Source organism: Onychostoma macrolepis, chromosome 12, assembly GCF_012432095.1.
Source record: "Onychostoma macrolepis isolate SWU-2019 chromosome 12, ASM1243209v1, whole genome shotgun sequence".
NCBI lineage: Eukaryota > Metazoa > Chordata > Actinopteri > Cypriniformes > Cyprinidae > Onychostoma > Onychostoma macrolepis.
Genome location: NC_081166.1, coordinates 22,417,022 through 22,429,224, shown reverse-complemented (window position 1 = coordinate 22,429,224; position 12,203 = coordinate 22,417,022). Strand labels below are relative to the sequence as shown.

Below are 12,203 nucleotides of genomic sequence, written 5' to 3'. Positions count from 1 at the left end.
GAGATGTGTTGGAGGATTCCACACGAGCCCGACATTCTCAGTGGCCCGGGAAACGCTACCACACCCGAAGGGGGCAACGCAGCCAAGTCGTCATCCTCAGAGAGCGACTCACCCTCCGATGCAGCGATCAACATCTGGTCGTCAGGGGGAGCACCGAAGGAAACGGGTGGTATACCCTGCTCTGCAGAGGTCCCAGCCCGCTCCAACGGCAACCCCACCGGTTGTGGAGCACTTGAGGGGTGAGGAACTCCTCTTGGGGAAGCCCTCACCGTAATCCTCAAATCACCTCTGACTCCACCGGATCCAGCGCTGCCCCGGAAACGAACGCTGGATCACGGCAGAAACAGAGGGACTCCGCCATGTTTGACATAGCGGAATCTATTACGCAACTCCGAGATGGTCATGTCCCCACAAGAAGAACATGAACCATCCACGAAAGCCTCCTCAGCGTGCTGAATGCCCAGATATGTGAGGCAGCGATCATGACCGTCCTGAGGCACCAGAAACCGACCACACCCAGAAACGCAAGGGTGATAAGACATCTTTAAAAAGACGCGATCACCCGTGTTGCTGTTTCAGAGAAATTTGCTCTTTCAGTGCTGAAGCACGCAGGGGAGCAGGCCACCACACACTCCTAGTGTGACTGTCTTCACGGGAATCGCTCTCCTCTTCTTCCCGTGAGACCACAACCACCGCTGCTGCGCTGTAACGCCCACACTCATTCGTTCTTCTCACTCGCAGGATAGGACAACAGCAGTGATTCAATAAATACATTGACTTGACCGAACAAGATTCCTACTAGCGATGCCGAACAAGATGCGAGCGATCAAATAAATGAATGAACGAAACTTAATTCATACAAAAAGTGGCCAGGTATTAACGAGCTGGCGCAAATAACATTTCCATATATGATTTCCTTTTATTTGTGGTGTGAAGGCTTACAGTTTAATGCAAATCTACAGAGATTAATTATAACACATTTTATTTTAGATGTTTACCATACCGAGTTTCAGTTTAATTTTCAGTTTGTAATTTTTAGTTCCGTAGTGAATGTAGACATATATGTTTATGATTCAACTTAGATCGCGTTGGAATGATGCACAAATCTTAACCGCAGACCTCACTGTAGTGCTGTTCCAGCAAACATGTCATCGTGTCTGCCGAATATTTTTTCTGTTATTCGGATAAATCCGTTATTCGTTTTTAAGCCATTATCTGTGCCTTTCCGAACAAGGTATTCGGCTTCGGGCACATCCCTATACAATACAATACAAATTTTATTTGTATAGCACATTTAAAACAACTGCCGTTGACCAAAGTGCTTACCAGCATCAATACATACAGTCACAAAAACAAAATTCAACAAAATTCAACATTAAAAAAGTACAACCTGATCCCTCTAATCGACTCCAAAAGCTCTACTAAAAAGGTACGATTTCAATCTAGACTTAAAAGCATCCACAGATGGGGAAGATTTAATATGCATTGGGAGAGGGTTCCATAAACGGGGAGCAGCCACTGAAAAGGCCCTATAGACCTTAGATTTTAATCTCGTTTTAGGAACATGAAGAATCATCTGATTCGAAGATCTCAAGTTTCTTGAATTTTGATAAGGAATTAAAAGGTCAGCGATATATTTTGGAGAAATGCCATGCAACGCTTTAAAAATCATCAACAAAACCTTGAATTCAATTCTAAATTCTACAGGCAACCAGTGTAAAGAAACCAAAACTGGAGTAAATCTCTCTCTATCCCTAGTGTGTAATCAACTTGGTGAAATAGTAAATCTCTGTATCTGTGACCATTATTTACCATGCTTTAATGGCTAATGATCCTAAAAATTAAAAAATTGTTAAAAGTTAACTATTTAAAAGAATAACTGAACATTCACAAACTGCTTCACACAGTAATAATTATTTGCAACTTTACTAATTAAATAAATAATATATGTAGCAAAAATACTGTATATAAAATCAATATTATTAAAATAATACAACTTCATGAAAGAAAAGTAAATAAAATAGATCAATTCCAACTTTGAAACCAATATATTTCTAAAAGTTGACTTTGGCAAAGTCTAAATCTACAGAGGAAACTTTTCTTCTCCTATTGAGTTTTATGTCTTGATGTCTTGGTACAGTAGCTGTACAGCTTTCTCCCCAGAGCCTAAACCACTTCAGAAGCACCTGGTCTTTCTCTTTGGTCCCTTTAGGTAAATAACAGCCTTTATAAATCCTTCTCTACCTCTCCAATGTAAAGGCTTACTACTTTAAAAATGAGACAGGACAAAAAAAATAAATAAATAAATCTACAGTTAGTCTACAGCTTTAGAGGAGCTCATCCATCTCTAGTGTGATGGCAAAAGAGAATCATCTTTTCTCTACTTGCAATCCTCATGCTCTCTTTTTGCCTCTTCGTGCCCAAACGGCGAACAAATGTCATTCTCCTTGGACCGTTTAGCTCTTCAAATTGTTCTTCATTTTTCAAATGACTGCTGCTGTATTGATGGAGCATTTTGCTAGTCCACTGAACAGATGTCTTTAATGAGTTTGCAGAACTTAAGCACACAGACTGATATGGATTCTCAATGCATCATTTCAAAGACCCAAACTCAGATAAACTGCATGAAATAAATTACTTTATGGATCCATTTTTTCTTAAATAAATTAATCCTCTTAAAATTAAAGGTATTGGTTGGGAAACATACCAAGTACTACAAGCAAAACTGTAACATGGGGCCTCAACTTTGCATAGATTTCTTCCTAAAAATGTTTGTTTGCACAAAAGCTAGATTTTGCTTATGCACAAAGGTTTCACGATTCATAAAACCAAACATAAACCTCACAACATTTTAATTAGCAAAATATTGTTTGTCTAATGCTAGCCTTCTTTTTGAAGAAAGGAGGAAAACTGGCCATCCCCCTTCGCTCTATTTTGCAGTTGCTGAATCGCTGCATGCAATACAGTAGGGTCCTTGGGATCCAATGTTAAGCTCAAGGCTATGGAGAGTAAGCAGTCAGTTTCTCTTTCTCTCTTGTTCTACCCTGTACCACATGCAGTGTATTTTTTCTGTGGTGTTTGTACGCAAGGTGTTGTCTTCAAGACCAGAAGCTTGCAATGTTTACTATATGTTTTTACCTACAGTACTGCTGTTTTGGACTTTTGGACATCTTTTCAACAGAAGTACTCCCCATTTTGGTTGGTTGCCAGGAGACACAATTTTATTTATTTATTTTTTTTTTGTGACTGTTACAGCCCTGCCCTTTTCTTTCATTTGTTTTTTTTGTTGTGAGCTTGCAGGAACAGAGGCTCCTCCCTGATGGGCGGGACTCTAGAGCTGATCATGGGCCACACCTGTGACACACTATTTAAGAGGCTCATGGATTCTGGCTTCCGGTCTCTCATTTTTATTTTGTGTTCTTTTTTTGAAGAGTGGGTTCTTGAGATTGTGTTCCCATATTTTTCCACAAGCTCCACAAACCCCATTTCCAACAGTTATTTGATTTGTTGTTCTTTTTAGATTATTCTTTATTATCTTGACCCTAGACATCATTTGTTAAATTTAAATAAACTTATATTCTTTTTGTTGAAACTAATTCTGTGAAGTGTCCTCTTTATGTTGTGACTTTGAGCCGGGTCGTAACAGTGACACCAAAGAAGGACAATGGTTTTTGCACAATCATGGGATTTGCTTTTAGGGACAGAACTTAGCAATTCTGGGTTCTTCTTTTTGGTCTTGTCTTAGCACCTTGTACCTACACAAAGTGCATGGATGTGAGCTGGCTCCATTGTGGCTCCAGGGCACATGTGTCTTGGAACACTTCAATGATTAGCTGATTTTGGCTTAATCTGAGGCTTTGTTATTTTTTGGCATTGAGTTCTCAATTACCTTCAGAAGAGTGTTTTGTTGCTGAGGCAAAGTAATGTATTTCTGGCAATTAAACTGAACCTATGCACATTGCATGCACTTTTGTCTACTGTTCCTGTCCATTTGCTTTGCTTCTGAATCAGTTCAGGACAGGGCAAAACATTCCTGTAGGTCTGTTTCACATACTTTTGTGTCTCATGGCTGTGGCTTTGTGTATCATTCCACCTGATTCATATGAAGCTATTTTATTGGTGAGTCAACAGCCAAGGAATTTGGTAAATTACATTACAAAACATCCGTAAGGCCTCTATCCATTAACTCTGTGAACTATATAAAAAATCAATTAATTAGTTCAGTAACACTTTAGGAACACTTATTAACTATGACTTTTCCCTCAATAAATTCCTAATTTGCTGCTTATTAATAGTTAGTAAGGTAGTTGTTAAGTTTAGGTATCGGGTAGGATTCGGGATGTAGAATAAGGTCATGTAGAATAAGGCATTAATATGTGCTTAATTACTACTAATACATGTCTAATATTCTAGTAAAATGCATGCTAATAAGCAACTAGTTAAGAGACCTTAAAATAAAGTGTTACCATTAGTTCTTGCTCAAAATCACTTTCTGTGTGCTAAAAAAAATAAATGCGCCATAATTTCCAGAAGTGCGTAAATCCAGATTAGAACTTGCCTGATCTAGAAAGTGATTCACAGTTTTGGTGCTCAGAGAAGTCAGTAAATGGACTGTTGGTCGAATGTGAGTGGTCCATGGGAATGCCATCTGAGGCTACAGTTTACCCCTTAAATTTACATTTACATTTAGTCATTTTGCAGACACTTTTATCCAAAGCGACTTACAATTGGGGAATACATAAAGCGATTCATCTTGAAGAGGCAATCAGACAGACGAAGTGCTTGCAACACCAAGTCTCAGGCATTGTTCAAATAAGTACAAACTACCAAAGGAAGGAATAAGTAAAGAGAAAGATTTTTTTTTTTTTTTTTTAAGTTTAGGATGAAGTCAAGTGCTGTCGAAAGAGATGAGTTTTCAGTTGTTGCTTAAATGCATGAATTTTTTGCCAATCATTATTACATATTCAGGTCTTTAGCGACCCAGACCTATATATCCAGCACGGATGGATCTCTAACTGCTGCAATAGCAAAAAAAAAACCTCTCTTAATATTTTAAGAACAATTACAGAAGAATAAAATAAAGCATATTTTGTTACCTTTTGAAACTTAAAAGGGTTCAATTTGAGCATTTGATTTTACCATCGCTGTCAGCATCAGAGCGCACTTCCACATGCATTGAGCATCTGGCTCATATTCGGAGTCTCAACCATATTCTCAAAACTATCGTTAATCATTTCCAATGACTTCGAAATCAATATTTTGACCACTGGCAGCTTATTCGCCACATCCACCATCAAATGACAGTGACATTTATATTTCATTGCATACAGTAACTGCTCTGCAGTAAAGCCATTCAAACCAGTTAAATTTTTGCTGATGATATTCTTTTGTTTTATGCCTGCGGTAATTATGAGTGAAACATCACATCATCATTATGTATCAAACAGTGCCACCTCGAGGAATAAAGATGCATTGCACATATTGAGTAATCAGATATGTAAATATAGTTGTGCAGGAAAAAATACTTACACATTTACATACCTCGGGTCTCTAGCGACCATATACATTTTTTTACAAAAAAAAAAAAATAATCAGAAAACATTCTTTTATATTTTATTATTTTTTTCTTGTTATATTGTTTATAATGAATAGATTGAGGAATACTAAGAAAGCTGATGTCTAACTTTTAAAAAAATGAAAGAGGTAGAGAACGATGTCTCGGGTCTCTAAAGACCCGAGGTATGCATTGAAGGGTTAACTTGTTCAGCAAGATTCAGACTGTTATGCCTCCATGTCAGTAGCTGACTTGCTAAGGAAAACTGACTCTTGAAGATGATTGTTTATGCTAATGCTAATGTCCCTTTAGACAACTATGAGAATGCAACACATATTTGCTTTGCATTATAATTGTGACATTTTAAAATATGTGATATGTGAAATTGAGCTTGTGTGAACTAGAGCAGCTTATGTTTGTGTGCATGGCCTAAGTGCTATATAAAAATCCTCCACACTCCTTGTAATCAATAGTTGCACCTCAACAGCTACTGAATGTACTTCAATCAGTGTAATGAGCTTAATAATGGCAAAATGTGAAATAAACTTGAGAAAGGCACATTAAGATTATTATGCACTGTGACATGTTCTGTGATATGAATGAATGAATGAATGAATGAACGAATGACTGCAAAAAAGTTCAATTTTAAAGTTTGATTTTTAGTGGCATTGCAGTCTTGCACTTAATGAGCTCTCAGTGTTGTTTAGTATTTGTCACGTCAATAGTCTCTGCAAGTTGATTATCTGCCATGATTTCTTCTCTAGCCAGTGCTTCAAAATGACATTTCAATATCTCTCCACTAAGAACCGAGTTTCTCTGAGATGCATCCATCTATTGATCGGCATTGTATTACATTTTTCTTTCTTCCATGCTGTTAGAGAGGTCTGTGTTTTACAAAAATAAAACTTTGTCTCCTCTAGATGCTTCTCAAGAACCACTGAACAACACGGAATCTAAATTTACCATATTTACTTTCTTAATACACCTTCCCTGATCGTATTGTGCTCGGTGCATCAGTGCACGTTATTCCAAAGAAAAATAAATGTTTGTCTCTGTAATCTAATGACAAAATGTAATAACTTTGCTTCTAAAACTACTTTCCTTTTCAGCCAAAGCCACAAATCCCTCTTAGTTTTCAGCCCCTTCTGTCCAACCGACTGCCTCCTTTCTGGTATCGAATGGCTAGTTTTCATGGTCCAATGAATTCCAAATGGATAGAAATCAAGTCCTGCCCTACCTTTTTCCTCATTGAATATCCTGTTTCAGTAAGAATTAGTTTTCTGAGGCAAATGGGTTTAAAATTGTATTTTAAAGAACAAAGAACCTAAATGTTTTATCTTCATTTTAACCCTGAAATCAGATTTTTGAATTTAATAACATAATTACGAAAATCACAACCAGTGTATGCTTGATAAGGCATCAACCTTTAAGTCTTTTTGTAAAAAAAATCCAACAATATAAAGCTAAAATTTGGGGGTTACTAGATACCAGGGAAGGAAAATACACCACCAACAGTATTGGAACTAGAGCAGTAATAAATTAAAGGGCAGTCTAGACAACTGATTAGACTCTAATTGGAGTTTGAGCCGTTAGCTGGGTCTCAGCCTCAAGGACCACATCGCTTTGTTGCTTTTGCACATTGCTATGTGTACAATTGTATGAGACTTGTTATTTTGCTGTACTAAGCATTATTCTATAATATACAGAAAGACCTCGGTATCACCCCATTATAACATGTTGATTAAATAGGAGCGATATGAATGCCAAAGAGGCTATAGAGCCTAGATACTTTTTTTTGTCCCCATGGAGCTTGTTTCTTGGCTTGGCTTCTGTAGCTAAAAAAAATGCATATATCTCATTTCAGAGCCCAAAACAAATTAAATTCAGCCAGCTATTTGGGGGCTGTGTTTTTATTTATTTATTATTTCGCTTTTTTTTTACACAAAACCAAGGATTTTAATTAAGACAAGGTCAAATTAAAACTCAATTGGCTTTGATTAATACAAAGCCAGACAATGAGTCTGTCTCTTCATAATGTGTCAGCAATTAAGCATCGAAACCATGCTGAAGTAGTGTCCTTTCATGCTCAAAAAAAAGAAAAGAAAAAAACTCCTTTATGATGTACTGTTCTATATTTTAATCTAAAGATTAACTGCTGGTTAGATTAAATGGCTTTCAAATTATTGTACAATTAGAAAATGGGCTTTTCCTAATCTGCACAAAGACAATTCTGCCTATAAGGGTTGGATGTTATGACCAAAATTGTGGTGGTACGAATATTTTCTATCACTAACAGTATTGATCACAGCTCAGATAACTGTACTGTAAATTCAAAGATAAAATGAATTACTGCACGCTAAATACTAATGAAAACAAAATGTTACGTATAAATTGAAGGTATTTCAACACATTTGTATATTTTCTCTTTTTATTTGGAACTTGATGGAATTAAATGATAATGGTCTACTGTATATTATTGAAGCAAGTTCCAATATTGCAAAATCTTCACCGAATTACACATTTCTACCATCATACTGCCCAGTTCTACTTGTGTGTGTTACTTTATTATGTTGTTTATATGCCTAAATACTCAATTAACCCTTGTACTTTTGTAACTTTTGTACATTTCCCTTGATCAGAATCAGTTGTGACACTCCAGATTTGCTGTGCATGTAGAGAACAAATGTCAAATATATGAAAATGATATAACCTTCAGACACCGGTGTATCACAATGCACAGTTGAAATTATTCTAATTATTCCTCAAAGTTTTAGTGGCCATTGACTTGACATTATGAAACAAAGACAGAACTGAGTTGTGATGTCTTCCAATGTTGATGCTGCTGATGGTTCTGATTTTCAAAACCAGGAGTAAATAAGGATTCTCCATTTAAAATGCTTTTAGCAAGGCATAAAACATTTTCTGTTTGCTGGAGCTGCCAAGAACATAACCAAATTATTTCTAAAGCTACATTTTAGAGCCAAATTTTGTCTTACCCACAGAATAGACCTTTTACTGGCTTCACACAACTTAAAAAGTAATCAAAAATTAATAACCTCTTCAAAAATATTGTCTGCCCATGCTTACCCTCTTTTATATAAATAAAATAAAATAAAATAAAATAAAAATGTGGGGAATATTTTATGCTAACTGCTCTTCACTGAATATTGTGCTTTTTGTCAAAGTGAATAAGACGATAAAGGGAAGGTAGCCACTCTACAGGAATTGCCACACAATTGTTTCTTATACTTTGTTATACACTGTATTCTAACAGCTGTGCTGTATATCGACACTATTAACAGCAGAGCCATGTGAGTGTTTAGATATCCATAGTTTCTGCTCAGGTGGCTCTTAAACTATCCAAGCTCATCAGTTCTCCATCTTTTCTTTAATTTTGCAGCATGTGAACTGATGACGCAGGGGATCCTGGCCTTGGTCACATCTACAGGCTGTGCCTCAGCCAGTGCTCTGCAGTCCCTGACAGATGCCATGCACATACCTCACCTTTACGTCCAGCGAAACGCTGAAGGATCACCTCGTACTGCATGCCAACTCAATCCAAGCCCCGATGGAGAGCGATACACCCTCGCAGCACGACCACCCGTCCGTCTAAGTGATGTCATGTTGACGTTAGTTGGTGAGCTCCGTTGGCAGAAGTTCATCGTCTTCTATGACAGTGACTATGGTGAGTGATTGATTGCAAGACAGACCAAATCCTGCTTTTGGGAAAAAGAAGCATTCTGATGAACAGTAAATGCTGGGTATTTATTGTGGTGTGATTCCATGTGATAATTACTGATTTGGTTAAAGCTGTGTTCACACTAACAGTGATTCATTTGTTGGAGTCTCTGAGCTGTTGGTTTTTGTAGTAGCATTGCTTTGCTGCTCAGTTGCATAAATATTTAATTGATTAATTACTTCTATCTATCATCTATCTATCTATCTATCTAATTACATTTTATATTACAATCAGAGCAAATTAAAGGTGGTACAAGAAATACTATGTATAGATGCTTTACAATCAACCATATAAATGAGAATAATATATTTAGCATTATATCAATCATTGGTGGAAATGTTTCATGAGATTCTACATTGAATTTGCTTTAATACTTTGTGCAAAGCATTGTGTTTTAGGACAGCATGTACATTCTGAATCAGCATGCAGTGTTCTCTTTAAGCATTGCAGGTTGACCTGTAAGGGCTCCAAACAGGTGCAGCATGAAGAACTGGTTGAGATGACTGCTTTACAAACCTTGATTTTAATTCACAGCCATGAAATAATGACAATGTGAGGGCAATAGATGTTAGAAGTTATCCATTCAGAGCAGCTGCACTGGTCTGAACTTTAAAATGGAATACTAGTATATGAGACACAGTTTCAGAAATGCCATTTGTTTGAGGCTTTGATCATAAGACGTTAGCAGTGAAGTAGAGGAAAATTACATGGAACTCATTTTTTTCCTCAAGTGTCCACATGGGTGGTCAGCCCAATGAAATGAGAATGACACGCAAACATTCGGCTTGTGTCCGACACACTTAAAGTGACCCACACAGGGAATTGACTTCTAGCTACAAACCCATTTTCAGTCTTCTACAGTGTGAAGGTAAGGTTGTGTTAAAAACAACACAACCTGTGTTGTTTCTTAAAGGGTCATCGGATATTACGTACATTGGACAAGTTGATATGATTCTTTAGGGTCTTAATGAAAAGTTTGAATTGGTTGACATGTTTTGGTTAAAATTTCTCAATGGTAGTGTAAAAAACACCCTTTTTACCATGTCAAAATCAGCTCTAGCATTTTCCTTTAAATGCTAATGAGCTCTGCTCATCCCCGCCCCTCTCATCTGTGGGATGACGAGCAGTACTGTTTATTTTAGCCGCAAAACTCCTAAAGGTGATTTGCAAAGATTCATTAAAACAAAAAAAAAAAACTTTATACTCACTTCTTCTGTAGCTGAGGCTGGACCACCAATGATTTGCGCGAACATAGACGCATTTAGGTAGATTGGGAGGCGCATTCCTTTCAAAAGTGAAAGTAATTCACTGCACCTTCAGCGGCTCAGATGTCGGGAGTAAATGACAACTGTTATTTTCATTACTACATCCAACCAGGGTTTTTCCTGGCTCAAAATGAGGCGGAGGTGGCACCATCCTGTTCATATGCACACAATGTACCCACCCTTTAACTGGCTAAAACAAACACTTTTTACCCACAGCGTATTTTAGGTGTTATAATAATTATATGATTGAAAAAAATGACAATTATAAAGTTACATTTTACAAAAACAAATTAAATTAAATACAACAACAAATATACTAAAAGCCCTTTTGTTGTATAGATGAACATAAACATAACATTAGGTTGTTAAACACTTTGTGAAATTGAAAATCTTTATCCACTCCTTATAGTCTCCTGGTCCACATCGCTTTGATCCAATATACATTTATCCACGTAAAGTGTCTAGAAAACAAAACATTTTCTTACAACCTTACATGAATTCTTCTTACTATCATAATCGTGTGATAAATATAGAGCCCTATGAAATCTGATTTATTTTTTCCCAAATTCAGTTTTATTTTTTTTTTCCAAATTCCATTTTTTTTTTGCTTTCACATTTTTATGGAATCCTTTTTAATGGTTACATTTTTAAGATTACATTTTATTAATAAAAAAACATGTCTAATTAATTAAAATCATGAAACTTATACAACTTCACATTAGTTTATTAAAATTTTAACAAAAAAATACATGTTTAGGGCTCTATGAATTTTTATTTTCTTTCACCATATGTTTATTGTTACCAAATTCTGTTGTAGCATGTCTAATTATTTGAACATAAAATAAATATAAAAATAAAAACAACTTAATTTATTCAAATGTATTCTTAAAATAGCCTTATGAAATGTTTTCTTTTTCCTCAGAAATTCTCTGTTGTGTCTAGTTATCAAATGAAGGCATAAAACATTCATTTCATTCATCTTTAAATTATTGAAAATCAAACTTTATTTATTTATTTAGGCAAACAAATGGGATTTACTATTAAAATTAAAACATGGAAGAAATTTTGTTTGATCATTACTTTAAAAAAATAAGTTTTAATAATTTTAGTAGTAACAGTACTGCAAGTTAAACCGAACTTTTATTTTGATGGGTTGCCGTGAATACCTTTACAGTTCTGTGTGATGCTAGTTTTACTCAAATGAAGCGGTATAATACTCATGAAGTGACTCTCAGGGCAGTTCTTGAGATGTTGTTCATGCATTTATGTCCTCATTTAGTGAAATGGTGGACGCTGAAATCACCGCGAGCGTTGCGTGCTCCAGTGTGTGTGTGTGTAGTAAACGAAACAGCGCGTATCCGCCATTCATTCATTCATTCATTCATGCAGAGATGTTCCGTAATTTGAGTTAATGCTCATCAGATAGTGTAAATCAGTGGAAAATGAATAGACATTATGATTCTGTGTAAAGAAATATCAAGTATACTTGTATAAAAAAAAAAATATCAGTATTTTTCCACATATGAACTAAAAGCTCTAATTGACGCTGTTCAGTGATGCTTGCACGTGACTGCCTGCCTGCCTGCCTGAGTTTTGTCGACAACCAGAGGCGGTAAGAAATTTGGCGGCCGCCTCATAATTCTCT

The 12,203-nt window shown here is 36.2% G+C and overlaps 1 protein-coding gene across 1 annotated transcript in view; it reads left to right on the top strand.

Annotated features, from left to right (window-relative positions):
* grid1b (glutamate receptor, ionotropic, delta 1b) overlaps positions 1-12,203 on the top strand; it is a 477,059-nt gene that overhangs the window by 214,483 nt on the left and 250,373 nt on the right. Inside the window, exon 3 of the mRNA XM_058794196.1 lies at positions 8,955-9,239. Within this exon, the coding sequence (XP_058650179.1) occupies positions 8,955-9,239 (285 nt within the window). The remainder of the gene's footprint in view (positions 1-8,954; positions 9,240-12,203) is intronic.